This window comes from Erythranthe guttata, chromosome 10 (genome assembly GCF_056151865.1).
Source record: "Erythranthe guttata isolate IM_541 chromosome 10, IM_541, whole genome shotgun sequence".
NCBI lineage: Eukaryota > Viridiplantae > Streptophyta > Magnoliopsida > Lamiales > Phrymaceae > Erythranthe > Erythranthe guttata.
The window spans coordinates 9,804,131-9,820,085 of NC_142542.1; the positions used below are offsets into that span (position 1 = coordinate 9,804,131).

A 15,955-nucleotide genomic window follows, 5' to 3' on the forward strand; every position below is an offset into this window, starting at 1 on the left:
TTTTGGGCCTGCATTTATCATTTTTACAGATTTTTATAATAAAAAAATATAAATGTTTATTTTATTATTATTCTTTTATATATACCCTATTTTCTTTTTTTTTTAATTATTTTTTTATTTTTTTTAATTTTTTTTTAATTTTTTAATTTTTATTTTTTTAATTCAATTTTTTTTAATTTTTTTTTAATTTTTAATTTTTTAATTTTTAATTTTTTTTAAATTTTTTAAATTTTTTAATTTTTTTGATAAATTAACTGTACCGAAATTGACTACACATGACTATATTATACTACACATAATATACCACAATCATGTTATGTAATCATGTACTGTTTTTTTACCAAAATTAATCTACACGAACAACAAAATTTACAATTTCAATCTTGATATTATAAATCAACTAACCCAAAAAAAAAACGAAAACACAATCACATCCATAAAATCTTCAAAACATGAACACGCATTACTATACATTAAAAAACACATAACACAGATATAACTATATGTTACTACACGTGACTATAGTTATCTACAATTATCTACAATGAAACGTCACATGACACTTCTCTGCATCTTATTCTTTGCATCTTATAATGTTACACAAAGCAAAACATGTGACAAAAAATACAAGTTAAAGAAAACGAAGAACAAAAATGGAACAAGTGAATTATATTACGTGAAAAAATATAAAAAAACAATGAAAGACATTTTTTTGATAAATTTATTTTGGTGAACTATAGTCACAAGTAGTTGTTACTGCATATGACTAGATATGACTATATGTAGTCAACTATAGTCAGATGTAGTTATGTTCATTCTTGTTACTATATGTGACTATATATAATGTTACACAAAGTAAAATATGTGACAAAAAATACAAGTTAAAGAAAACGAAGAACAAAATAGAACAAGCAAATTATATTACGTGAAAAAATACAAAAAAAACAATGAAAGGCATTTTTTTGATAAATTTATTTTGGTGAACTATAGTCACAAGTAGTTGTTACTGCATATGACTAGATATGACTATATGTAGTCAACTATAGTCACATGTAGTTATGTTCATTCATGTTACTATATGTGACTATATATGACTATATGTATACGATCATATGACTATATATGCATATGAATAAAATTCATCTACACCACAAAAAAAGTTCACACATGTTTAAGATAATGAATTATGCAATCCCTGCCAGATGCTGCTGCAACATTCATTATACTTTATTTAAAAAAAAAAAATACACGAAAAAAAAAATCAAAACACAATTATTGGGCTTTGTGCAGTTTCCAATTTACCACCTTGGTACTAAGACAAACCATAGAAACTTGGTAAATTAAATCACGTAATGAACAAAACCTCCCAAATGCGTAGGGGAACGAATCTAAAACGAAGATGGGGAAAACGGAGAACGGGAAAATATAAAACGAATCTGAAACGAAGACGAGGAAATATAAAACGAATCTCAAACGAAGATGGGAAAACAGAGAATGGGAAAAATATAAAACGAATCTGAAACAAAGACGAGGAAATATAAAACGAATCTAAAACGAAGATGGGAAAACGGAGCAGGGAAAATATAAAACGAATCTAGAACAAAGACGGGAAAAACGGATCGGAGCAGGGGAAAAATAATACAAACAATAGAAAATGGAGCACCTTGAAGATGTAGATCTCGTACTTCTCCACGCTCTTCTTTGTCTCGTACAAATCATCGGTGAAATACGGATCCCGTGCGGTGGAATATGGATTTGTTCTCAGCGTGGGGGGCAGCGGTGGCAGACGGTGGCGGAGGGAGAGCGTCGGCGGGCGGCGGCTGCTTGCGGAGCATCGGTGAACGTCGGTGGGGGAGCGGCGTCGCAAGGCGGTGGCGGAGCAGCGGGCGGGTGAGCAGATGTGGCGGAGCAGCGGTGGGGTGAGAGTTTGTCGATATAGAGAGTTAGAGAGAGAAAGAGAGTTAGAGAGATATGGAGAGGGGGTGGGGATAACGCCTGATACGTGTGATTGAAAGAGAGAAGGTTGGGGCTAAGGTTTTATGTATTGAATTAAAACTAAAAGGGTAAAATAGGTTTTTCAAGTTGTCTAAGGGGGTCTCACTAATTAAGATCAGATTTTGGGTTTTTAACTAGGAAAGAAAAATTTGTTGGGTCTCCTCATATATATTTTGAAAAGTAGGGGGTTATCACTCATTTCGCCTTATATGTGAAAATAATAATTGAGAAAAAAATTCAAAATATAAAAAAAATCAAAATTCAATCTTTCTTTTAAATTAAATCGTAATTTTTTATATTTTTCAAAATTAAATATATATGCATTTGTTATTAGTGGAGATTTTTAATATTAACTAGCAACACACCCGTGCGATGCGCGGGGTATTCATCGTAAAACAAATATTGAATAGTAAAAAAGGTTCTCAAAATAGTAATATTAATTGTTAATAAGTAAAAGAAAGAAGTAAACAATATTCAAAAATAAAAATAATTTGTATAGTGTAAGTGATGAAATAAGCCGAAATAAGTGAAAAAAACTAAACATCGAAGGTTTTAATTTCCACATACAAAACAACGAATATATAGTTGGTCCCAAACTTGTACAACCATAATGACATGAACGTTGAAAACTTGAATTGTTTGATACCAACCGCCATAAACGCATGCCACAAATCCAATACAATGCAACTGACATGCATATGTTGTACAATGGTCACACGAAATATGTAAATTATTACCAAAACAATACCAATATAACTGTTTAATTGCATAAAATCAGTGAAAAAAAGATTACCTTCATGAAATATAGCTAGTGGAGTCCATAGCAAATTCCTAGTACAATTAAAATAAACCTACAAATGAGGAATAACAAAATATAAAAATAATAGATAATAAAGGTCGTCAATGAATATTGTAATTTTTTGTATAAGAATTACCTTCATATATGCTGAAAAACTTTCTTGTATACAACATTATTTGTAACGTTGGTCGTGTCACCAGATTCCGAGTTAATCAAAATCTTTATGCCACTTCGACTCTTAACTCTCGAGAGTGCGACATAGAGCTGCCCGTGACTGAAAACAAGTCTCGGTAAGTACATGCCCATGTGAGAAAGAGTATGTCCTTGACTTTTATTGATTGTCATTCCGAATGATACCATCAGCGGACGGTACCAAAGTCATTCTAGGAATGAACACCATATCACCAACATGTTTACCGGATAGAATCCTGCAGCTGAGAACGTGTTTTCCCATATTAATAACCTGAAGCCTTGTTCCATTGCACAATCCTCTGGCCTGATCAGTATTTCTGATGAGCATAACGGGAACACCTCTTTTCAACGTCAACTTATGCGGTGGAATTCCGGAGCATGATATGGTGTTGAGAAACTCCGTTGAATATATTTTTGCGTTGACATCCGACAACAACTCCTCCTTGCACATACTATTAGAGCTGAAATAGACCTTCTCCTCTCCAGTTATGATCGACAAAAAATGATCGTTCACAAAACCAACACTTTCATTAGTGGGTGCAAGAAATGCTCTACCTTTGAAATACTCGGGAGTGAAAAGGTTGGTCACCAGATCGGGATAGACAAACTCTATAAGATCCAAAAAGAGATCTTCTGAATTCCGAATCAGCATGTCATCGGGAATTTCAATTGTGGTATCACCGTCATTTACCTCGCCAGCATCTCCATTGCCGATTCTCAATATCCAGTCCGCAAATTCTCTTATTTCATCTGCATTGGTGGAAGAGGAGGACACTCAAGTCTCATGTTCTTGTTTAACTTCATAACCTTACATTGTCTCCACAACTGTGGTGAATTGATTGTAGCATGAACAATGTCTTGTCTCGACGCTTTCAACACAACTGGCATAATTTGCCGAAAGTCCCCTGCAAGCACTACAACCTTGCCTCCGAATGGCATATCTGAATCAAGTATAGATTTCATTGTTTTGTCGAGTGCTTCGAAACAGTACATGTGCATCATCGGTGCCTCATCCCATATGATTAGCTTCGCTCTAGACAACAATTCTGCATGTGGGCTCTGTTGTTTGATGCTGCATGTGGAGCTCTCATGTACAATTATTGGCAGTCCAAATCTCGAATGAGCTGTTCTGCCACCTGGAAGTAGAAGCGGAGAAATACCACTGGAAGCAACATTTATAACTATTTCGCATTTTGAACGGATATCAGCCAATAAAATTTTCCATATGAAAGTCGTCCCATTTCTCCATGCCCATAAAGAAACAACAGTCCACCTCTGTTATTTGTAACAGCATCCATGATATCATCAAACACTTTTTTCTGCTCATCAGTAATGGATGAAAGGTATTTCTTAAGCTCTTCACGCATCGCATCAACATCATAGTCCAACTCGTCGAGAACTAATCTATTTACCGTGCCGTCTGTCATCGACCCAATTGGAATCGGCATTGGGGAAGAGTTACTCAGGCTTTTGTTGTTGCTTTGCAATATGTTTTCTATTTCGATAAAAGCGTAGTTTCTCATAGTATCTTCTGACACAGGTGGACCTTCAGTATAATATAATATGAAAAGTTAGCATAATGTGGAGATTATAAAAATATATAGTTTTAATTCAAACGTGTGTAATAAACTGTGTAAAAACGTAAGATGTATTCTCATACCTGAATTGGTACGACGTTGTTGCAGTCTGTACGTAATATCCTCGGCGAATTCTTTCCAGCAACACTCCCACACATGTTCCGATCTGCTCATATTATTTGCGACAAAAAATACGACGAATAATCGTCTCACATAGTCACCACTGGCCCACTCGTTTGCCTCATTTATGCCAGCTATTTACTCCTTGTCGTCATCTAGTAGTCCAAGCACAAAGCATGCATCTTTGAAAGTTGGGCAGACCTAATATAAACATATTTTCAATGGTTGACGTAATAGAATATTTATACTATTATAAGAGTAGACAATGTATAAAATATATAATATGTTATATTTTTAACTTACAAATTGATACTTACATGCTCTAATGTGACCAAATATTTCGCCTTTCTTCAAATCTGACATTAGACTGTCGATCTTCATCTTAAAGACTCGAGCAAGAATATCGGGACGGTCTTCAGGTCTCAAATTAGTACCGCTCAACGCTCTTTGAATTTCCGGCCACTGTGGATTGCAGGTAATAAGGATGAACAACGATGGAAATCCAATTCAGTTGCATATTTGAAAAGCATCGACGAAGTTGTTAAACATGTATCTTGGACCTTGGGTAAAACTGCCTGGTAGAATAACCCTCGTGCCAATGGATCTAGCATCCGTATCTCCCTTCAAAATACTTTCTTCGATACCCTTGTACATGTCAACTCTCAACTTATCCTGGTTATTTCTTATGGATTTCAGTCTTTCCGATTCAACCATTGAAAATGCGTCGACCATGAATTGCTGGCACATTTTTTTTTGAGTGCAACAAAACCGCGCTATCGCCAAATCTTTTCTGGATTCTATACGCAAAGTACTGTTGCATTGTTAACTTCTTACGTATAAGTGTATCACTCGCTGATGTTTCCCTAAATGGTATATCATCCCTATAACCATCCTCGCCGTAAGGAAATATTAGCGGATACTGCAGTGGAAGATATAGGGGGTGCAACTCACTGATTCGCTGGAGTTTTTTCGACTGTGTCTCAATTACTATGTCTTTAACACCCTCTTGGGTGTCAAAATCACCAACAATGAGTCTTGCGATTTCACTGGAGTTCGGCAGATTGTAAGTACGGCCATCCGTACTTGGTTTCTTTATGAGTCTCAATTTGACATCTTCCATTCCTGTCTGTGAGAGCATGTCCCGGGCAGCTCTGTAAGACTGAGCAAGCACATTTGAGCTGTCGACCATATCCTTCAATGTAGAAACAATCTCATGATCCAATTCACTGGAACTGTCTCCGGATCTGCAACGATAAAATCAAACGTAAAGTAAATTCCTCATAATATAAAAAAATAAGAATATATAACTGAAAGTACTTTATACCTGACTGCATCCATTCGATTCTTGACTTCATTCTCTGTGTCAAATATATAAAGCTGAGCAAACTTGGGACGTGATCCTTCATCTGGCAACAAACTACCAATTAAATGGTAGTTTTGGCCATGGAGTAGAAACATGTACGGACCGGATCCTCTGTCTATCGTAGTCTGTATCTTTCCTCCAAAAGATGTGAATGAGAATCATATTATAAGACCGTATATGTTCTTGGAAATGCTTGCTTCTTCGATCGGTACCAAGTAGGAGATTCTTTAGGGGATCTGGTGCTTCTATTAAATTGGGCAATTCGACTTTTCCTCCATTACAGCACATTGAAAACTTAGGATTTGAAGTACCCTTTTGCTTATCGATCCTTTCCCCGTACCACATCATTGCGCCACATGATTGGCATTCGTACGATTGATCACCAGGATCATCGTATTCTGCGTAGGACATAGACATCCGTTATTACGATGAAAACGACATGTTATCATACGTAAGTAATATTGGAGTACTTACCATCATCGTCGTCGGAATCAGTGAAGGTTTCGTCATTTGATACATATTCTTATTCTATTTAAATAAATAAAAACAATGATGATATCAATTGATTATTATGAAAAATTTATTCACAACGAATTTTACGTGATAAATGTGATCGAAATTATAACACATACCTCCACTGTCCAAAGTAATTTCCCGTATAGTCTGTAAATCTTCATCGACCAAAGTGACAGGTCTTGAATCCATATCCAAACCACGTGCAACAGAATGTATGGTTTTTTGACTCTTCGATATCCTTTTTCCGGTACGAACCGAAAAACTGTAAATTATTCAATGAATAAAAAAATATTATATTTTTACTATATTGGATATGTAACATATTAAATACAACTGTGTTACATAATTGTATTAATTTTGTATTTCAGACATATTACGAAATGTACCTTTTGATGGTTTCGTAGTATGTATTAGCATAAATATACACACTGCCAATGCTATGCATCCCATCTATCTCGTACGAATTAGCATATGTTGGAAATATTATTAAAGACATCCGTAAAAAAATGTTGAATAATTCTTCTAATGATGATAAGTAATCAATAGAGTGCAAACCTTCACAATTTGCTGCAACATTGTTATATGTCACCTCACAATTTCTCTTATAATTTTTTTTGTCATTTGTATCTGCACTTGACATACTTTTATCATTTAAAGTTCGAGTTTTTCATTTATAGTGGGCAACTCTCTTTTTGCTGACAGTGTATTCCAAATCTGTTAACATAATATAAAATATAATTCTTTAATATAATTTATATATTAAATTACGCCACATATGTGTAAAACAAAGATAAATCTTATTTCATTATAGGTGAAATAATATATATATATATATATATATATATATATATATATATATATATATATATTTTGAGTTTCGTCATTACAAATGGTAATGTTGTTTGTGCCTGTTGTTGCGACATTTTTCACAACTCTTCCACTGTTTCTTTCAGTTCTAATTACTGAAACAGATCATAGTAATAATTTAAATTCATTTAATAATGATGTATTCATATTAAAAAAATGTAAGGGGAATTAAGTAACATGAAATGTATGTAAACTACAAATATAATAATTAATCATTACCATTTGTAATATCGGATAGAATTAAATTGTTGGGTGTAGTTGGTGATGTCGGGTTATTTGGTGTATATAATTCAAGATCTTTGAATCGAATTCCAGCTCTCTGCCTGGATCGAAACTCCTCTATGGTGTAAAAGTTTGATTTATCGATTGAAATTCCACAAGAGCCTGCATTTCTTTTCGAAAATTCTTATATATATTATCGGAATATATATATATATATATATATATATATATATATATATATATATATATATATATATAATAAGGATGTCCAATACTAACTTTCATTAATTGGACATTGTTAAATGATATTTGAAGCAGACATCTGTATTAACCGAACATATAAATGCATAATTTAATTGACCTGAGGGGTCCATTGGCTTTTTCCCCTCGTCGTTTCTAATTGTTTGCATATTATGGGTGTATCCATCATCTGTATGAATAAATTAAAAGTATTATTACATCCAATGATACATATATTATTGTATAACAAATGTAGGTAAACACATCGTGACAATATATAAATACAAATTAACAAAAATAGAAAATACATAAATAAAAAAAATGATACTAACCATTTGTCATAGCAGATAGAATTAAACTGTTTGTTGTGGTTGGTATTTTCATAATATTAGATGGGCACAATCCCACAATTTTTGTTCCATTTACGCAGCCATGGATCGATTGAAAATCCTTCATTGTCTCATTATTTGATTTATTTATCAAGTAAGGCCCATATTAGAGTGAAATATTAATCACATGATTAATAAAATGAATACTTGTGAATATACATTATAAAGAAACAATTTTCACGAATTTATTAGCAAACAACAAAGTATTTGTTACCTTTCGCCAGTGTTAATGTTCTCTTGTTTCAGATATAATTTATGCGATTTGTCCTTGCAGCTTTTGTATCATGAATGTTGTTCTGTTTAAAAGCATCCCGCGGGGGGACATTTTCTTTAATATTTGATTGTATATTCGTAAAAAATAAGCTTACAATGTGATACAACAAAAATGAAGTAGCGTATTTATATAATTGCAACATTGTTATTAAATTTATTTAAGACCATAAAATCTTCAAATATTACGACTAATATAGAATGATTTATTAAGATTTGATTAATTGGCATGTTTCCGTATTTACTGGATTGTAATAATAACTAAATATATAATTTGCAAGATATGTAAGGCAAGAAATCAATTAGTTAATGATATATGTTATTTATAAGAATATATATTCCTGAAAATATATAAGTATCGAATTTTTTTTATGCTCAATATAAGTTCGCTTATATCCAAAAAACGTATACCAGTGAATGTGTGCCATGTGGACAACAAATATTAATTATTTAAGTTTTTGGTGGGACCCATTTTTAAAAGATTGAATACTCCTAAACATAGTTAGTAATATGTTAACTGATTTTTATTTAGGATAATAAATTTAAGATTTAAGTATTAAGATATAATTAATTTGTTTTTGTTATTAAATTTCAATTCGGCCTCCTTTTCCGGTTTAATTTGCTATTATTTTTTTTTCTTATTTTTGCTTTAATTTATTTTTGTTATTTTTGCTTTAATTTAATTTTGTTATTAAATTATTTGTAATATATATATATATATATATATATATATATATATATATATATATATATATATTTGCCATTCAATTTTTAGTAGCAGTAAACACTACACCATATGGAGTTTTTCTAGCAGCCATATTTTATGATTTCTAACGGTCATTATCCATTAAAAGTTTCTTACAGTCAAAATCCGTTTGAACTCTAATTTATCAGTTAGTATTAATAATGAGTGTTATTTAATATTTATCTAATTATTCCTAACGGTTATAATGTGTTAGTAATACTTAAACTCCGCTTATATCCTTTTACTATTTTATTATTATTATTATTATTATTATTATTATTATTATTATTATTATTATTATTATTATTATTATTATTATTATTATTATTATTATTATTATTATTATTATTATTATTATTATTATTATTATTATTATTATTATTATTATTATTATTATTATTATTATTATTATTATTATTATTATTATTATTATTATTATTATTATTATTATTATTATTATTATTATTATTATTATTATTATTATTATTATTATTATTATTATTATTATTATTATTATTATTATTATTATTATTATTATTATTATTATTATTATTATTATTATTATTATTATTATTATTATTATTATTATTATTATTATTATTATTATTATTATTATTATTATTATTATTATTATAATAATAATAAGTAAACTTATTTATTAAGAATTATTCTTTTATTTATGATTAATTAAGAAACCGACCATTCCCTTGCCCTTGATATTATAGTCTGAGAGAAAAGAAACGATGTTAAGAAGGTGAGAATTGAAGCATATCGCACGATGCTAGCATCGGAAGTCCGGAACGGCAACGGCACCGCCAACACCGCAAAACAGGCCATCGCCCTTTCCTCCTTAACACGACCTGACTTACATCGTCAGCGGTTTTGGTTCTAGGGTTTGGGTTTCTACTTTCTCTTTAACCACCGGCAACAACACACAACTCCAGTTAAAAATTTGCATATATGAACAACAAAAGTGGCTGTGATAATAACAATTGAGCGACAATTTAAGGTAATTGTGTAATTATAATTCGCATATTCTTTATATTCAAGCTTTAATTTCTCTGTAATGTATTAATTTTTCCGTACAAGAAATCTGAAAATTAGGTTTATAATTTTCATGATTATTTGATTTGTTGGAATGTTATGAAGTTGTAGATTGGAAAAAATATTATTGAGGCCTTAGGCATTGAAGTATAGACCCGGTGTGTAATTTAGTGTTTATATTTGATGCTACCATATAAAATTGTTTAATTAATAATCAATTTTGTGTTGGTTTCCTTAAGTTTCATTAACTAAAATATGATTCCTGGAATTCTTCAATTATTTGTATCTAAAAGATAAATTGTTAGCATTTATCTATGTCTCTTAGTTGTTCTTATTGTTTTTTCTTTTCAGATTTTTGCTCTGATTTGTTATTTTCCTATGGTAATACTTGCCAAGTCATTTGCATCTTTTGAAGAATGAGGTCCAGGAAATGTATGGGTGATAATTTGGTACTTTTCAATTTTCCATCATTTATTATTTGATATTCATTTTCAGTAGAGTTCTCACACTGTTGGTTAAAATTGGTTCGCTCCTCTCACTAGACTAGATGGTTCTCTTTAAAAAACGAGCAAATGTTAAGCTTTCATGGTTTTGTTTAGTGTTTTTATATGTCCTTTGCCATAAAAAATGTCAAATCTATATCTGCTTCTATTTATTTCCCTTGCTTGTATTAGCCAATGTTTTATTTATGGGCAAGGATGAACATCACCTTTTGCCAGAATAAATATTTGACTCTGTTTATGCTTGTATTTTTATTAGGTGATTGTATGTATCTTTTTTTCATAAGAACCCATGGATATTTGGTAATGTTGAAGATCATACTACAAACTTTAAAGCAATCTACTGGTGAGGATGATGAGTATTTTGTTCGTGACAAAAAATATTATTGGATATACTAACCGATGATGAAGATTTAAACAAAAGGTATGTGCTATTTCAGTGACAAGTATCCATTTTATTAATGAATATAAGGCCTCGTTAAATGACAACAAATTATGTTTTATGTTTGAGACCTTTTTGGCATACCAAATGACTATATTAATATGTTGTTCTTGAGTATGTCACGACATGTTAATCCAGTTGAAATTGTTTCTCTCTTATTCAGTATTTGAAGAATGGGGGCGAGGGGTTCTCCAAGTTCGATCTCTTTGATGATTTGTATACATGAGTATAACCACTGGATTCTGATGCATTCTTCAACAAGGTAAGATCATAGCACTGTCTTGTATTATTTTTTTCATGTGTTTTGAAGCTCGCTCAAAAGTTCTTTTGCACACAATAGTAGTTAGTTAAAGGAAACATTGCTTGATTAGTATAAATTAAACCCATTCATCCAATTAGATTTTAAGTGGAGTTTGGTTATGTTTTATATGTATTGATATTTTGTTGTATTTCAACTTAATCAATAAACTGTCACTGTCTTCGAACCGTCTAACTAAATTTGAATGGGTTGAAGTTCAAATTGTCGGTTAGTCCATATGTATGCATTTAAGTGCCTGACGAAATGATATTTAATATTGTTTAGTTTCGAATTGAGCATAGATGAGCGTTTTAATTTCTTATTTGCCTAACTTTCTCTATATAAAATTCAGGTCAAATTGCTTCAAGTACCACAATTATATGGGAAGTAGTTCACTTGATGGCTAATGGAAGCATGTTTGACAGCCTCAACTCTAGATGGTGATATTATTAACAGTTTAATATATAGTTACTATGTGATACTCTGGCCGGGCATTTGCAGGGAAATATGGGATTTGACTCGAGTTAGTATGTAATTAAGTTTATTTACTCCATTTTATTTAGTTTTTGATAAATCTTAAGGACTTGGATTTAATATGTATGAATGGTGGTGGATGATTTATTGTAATGGTGGTTTGTACGTGGAACTTTTTTGTACTTTCAGTCAATTGTAATATATGGCTATTTGACAGAATAATTTTCATTCTATTATTTATGAATAATTATTATTCGAATCATTTATATTTTCAATATTGTGATTTTTTTTAAATTTATTTCGTTAATTATTCTAACAGCCATATCCGTTAGGACATTAGGTAGAGGTGTTGCAGTAAGAACCGTTACCAATGGTATTTCTAACGCACTTAAGCGTTGGAAATGATTTCTCTCCCAACGTTTCTTTTAATTGTTCTAACGGATTTTTTTAATTATTCTAACGCTTTATATCCGTTAGAAATTTTTTGGACTCTATTTCTAACGCTGATTTTTTAACGGCTTTATTCCATTGGAAATATTTTTTCTAACGGATGATAACCGTTAGAAAAGGGCCTTTTTGGTGTAGTGAAATAAAGTTGAATTGAGTCAAATGATAAAAAAAAAATTGTTTTAATTTTGTTTAGTAAATTTAATTTAACCAAGTGTAGGCTATTTTATTCGGTTGTTTTCTCTTAAATTATTTGTTTCGAGCAATTCTTTTGATTAATTGTTTAACATAATTATTCATTTAAAAAAATATTGTTTTACACTATTTAGAATATAATATTATTTGTTATTTTTATAGGACTTTTTATAGAAACAACATATAACAGTAGGTAAAAAACAATTTTTTTTTTAATGAAAAAAAGGGGAAACAATTAGAGAAGAGTGACAATACTTGTATTTTAGCGGATTTAATGGAGTAAAAGACACATTAGTGATTTACGATAAAAACATTCTACGGATTATATAAAAGAACTCTTAAAAATAGAATTATTGATTATAATATTAAATACTAATTCAAATAAATAAATAGTGCAAAATACCCAAAAAAACAAAAAGTAAAAGGTCTTAGCGAATAAAACCATGAACTAAATCGGTTCCACCGAGAAAAGAGTATGTCAAAGGAAACAATAAGTGATGCTTAAAACCAAGGTTGTTATTCCACTTTTTCCTGTTTGATCTTCTTCAAGAGAACAGTGGTCGAATGCATTGGGGTATTCGCATCCTTTTGCGAATCAAGACTGAAATCAAAACTTCTCTTTATTGGAATGATTTCAACTGCCGAGGAATCGAAAACTGAATCCTTCGAAACAGTTAAGGACTCGTTTTCCTATATTGAAACGTTACATAATCCATTAATAAAATACCATTGAACGAACTGTTATTAATTAATACTAATGTTTTAGTAAATTGGAAGACTACCAACCTTTGATGACAACATACAGACCGAAGAACTATCATCAACACTTGCATGGGGTTAGTATTAACTTGCTGCATATACATATTAAAATTAAAAATATATTTTAATAGGATATAAGAAATGAAAAATATGTTGGAAAAAACAATATTAAATTTAATACCTCATCCAACTGGTACTTTTTAAAAAATGAATCAGTAATAGCATTGTCGTTGCATACTGTTAGAATAATATAAGTAGAATTTTCAGGGCCATCAATGTTATTGTGCTTGACATTGGCTTTGAACAGAAACTTCTTATCAATCAGTCCATCGAGTTCAGCAAGATATTCATTAGGATCTTCACCCTAAATAATGAGGCCGAAAAAGTAATACACATCTTAAGAATATATATTTAGGGTTCTTTATATATATCATTAATAAACATGTAAAAATGTGTTATAATTTTTTAGATAGATTTAATTACTTACTCTTTCTTCCATGATACGGATTAAAGCTCCGGCATCAACACTAACTTTTTCGCTTGTTTGCCAAAGGCGATGAATGATGCAACATTTGTGTCATCCATCACGATCATCTCAATTTTGTAACTGAATTAAAATTGGTTAATGTACTAATAACCAACAATGTAAAAAACATGTATAAAAAAATGATTTATGAATAAACACATCGACTTGTTAACTTAGTTAAATATGCACTTACGTTTTTTTCCAACGACGTCCAACTTTTGTTGCAATTTTTACAGTACCACTTGTCAGAATCTTGTGTAACTTTTTTGTAACACTTTACATTCGCACACCCATCATACCACCATCTACCTTGCTTCAACACACTCTTTATAGTTCGATAGACAACACATTTACCGATTTAAACATTTAACATCACGTTGATAGTATTAATACAAATACTTACCAACGTGTAGGTAGAATTTTGAAATGTATAACAAATACGTTACTTATACCTGTGTTGACTCTTTTAAACCGTCTAACGTTTTCATCGTCGTTTGTCGCAGAAAATCTTCCTCTACTGAGTACGTATTTTGGGAAGAAATATGAATTACAGACTTGCATTCATTTGGTTTCATTTGAAGAACCCTAAAAACAATTGGAAGATTATTTAATATTTTGAAAATTACAATTTTATATAGGAAAAAGACCATTTGATTATAACAACAATTTGGACAATTACCTTCATCTAAAGTCTTGCAATTCAGGAATGTCACACTTATGAGCAATCTCGACGAACGCAAGGTATTGGACACCTCGATTTCACCTAATACATATATACATTAAAGTTGAATTGAATAATGCATGCATAAAATAAAACAAAGTTTTAAAGTTGACATACTATTACCAATATTATAATATTGTATCTTCGCAAACTGAAGTGCTACAATATATGGACCCTCAACATTTTCTTTAACATAGCGCATGATAGCATGCACCATTGTACCCCACAAAACACAACGCAGCTTCAAACCACTACATAACACCGTTCAACAAACCAATTATATTATTGAATATAATAAACAATTACATAAATTTGATAAATCATTTTCAATAATTCAATATTTGTCTTGATATATACCCTAGGTCTTCCAGATCCAAGGTAACGTTCTCCTTTACCTCCGCATCCTTGGGGAACGTTTTCAGAACACTAATAGAAATCAACGAACCAATGATATCTGATAAAAAAGAAAGACAATTTTATTTAAAGAATAATGCGCATTAATGGAATGAAAAAATTAGTAAAAATATTACCAATGAGGAATTTGTTGTCCTCTGAAGCATCACCAATGTTCGGATATGACACAAAATTAATGACATCAGTTGGTATATTTGGGAATGTTATTTCCCTAATCTTAGTGTTATAAATCTATATTCACCAATGCAATGCTTGTACTTGTACATTGTAGTATTATTAATGAGTGAAAAATCCGAAATAAGATATGACTTATTCTTTACCAATTTCCCTTCGTACCTAGAACGTAATGAAAGTTTGATGGTTGCCTGTACTCGGTCGCCCTATAAAAAAAACTAATGAGGAATGGCAACGATCAATATAATAAATAAAATATTTTAATACTAACCTGCTCATTGGCGAATATGAATTCGCGCGAATCTCCATACTTCCTCTTGCCGATCCAAGTGTGTAGAACACGAACACATATTTTGGGCATTTTTTGTCCGTCCCAAGAGTATTAATTAATTCGTATTGACCGGCCATCTGAATTAGCATGAATAACGTAACATTAATAATATGTACAACGAAAATCATGCCAAAACTAACTTTCGTTTAATAAGAGAAACTTATCTTAAAAACAAATCATAATAGTTTCATTATAAAAGTTCTAATATAGTGGTATAATAAATATAACAATGTCGAGAATAGCATAATTGCGTTCACGTACTCATGTAATACTGACCTCGAAAGTTTGTTTAGTTAAATATTCAAGAAGAATCTGGTAGTGGTAAAAGCTTTTGT

The 15,955-nt window shown here is 30.9% G+C and overlaps 2 protein-coding genes across 2 annotated transcripts; both read right to left on the reverse strand.

Annotated features, from left to right (window-relative positions):
- Positions 1–3,125: 3,125 nt before the first annotated feature.
- On the reverse strand, positions 3,126–7,058 carry LOC148767483 (uncharacterized). The gene is made up of 11 exons (XM_088824636.1): positions 6,949–7,058; positions 6,679–6,824; positions 6,219–6,444; positions 6,008–6,100; positions 5,453–5,927; positions 4,987–5,145; positions 4,826–4,884; positions 4,647–4,729; positions 4,260–4,532; positions 3,799–4,167; positions 3,126–3,736 (listed from the first exon to the last, which is right to left on the reverse strand). The coding sequence occupies exons 1-11, from the start codon at positions 7,056–7,058 to the stop codon at positions 3,126–3,128; spliced, it is 2,604 nt and encodes an 867-aa protein (XP_088680762.1).
- Positions 7,059–13,211: 6,153 nt separating this feature from the next.
- Positions 13,212–15,650, reverse strand: LOC148767484 (uncharacterized). Its single transcript, XM_088824637.1, has 10 exons — positions 15,561–15,650; positions 15,436–15,495; positions 15,232–15,346; positions 15,059–15,155; positions 14,825–14,952; positions 14,660–14,743; positions 14,433–14,497; positions 13,636–13,818; positions 13,499–13,546; positions 13,212–13,385 (listed from the first exon to the last, which is right to left on the reverse strand). The coding sequence occupies exons 1-10, from the start codon at positions 15,648–15,650 to the stop codon at positions 13,212–13,214; spliced, it is 1,044 nt and encodes a 347-aa protein (XP_088680763.1).
- Positions 15,651–15,955: the final 305 nt, after the last annotated feature.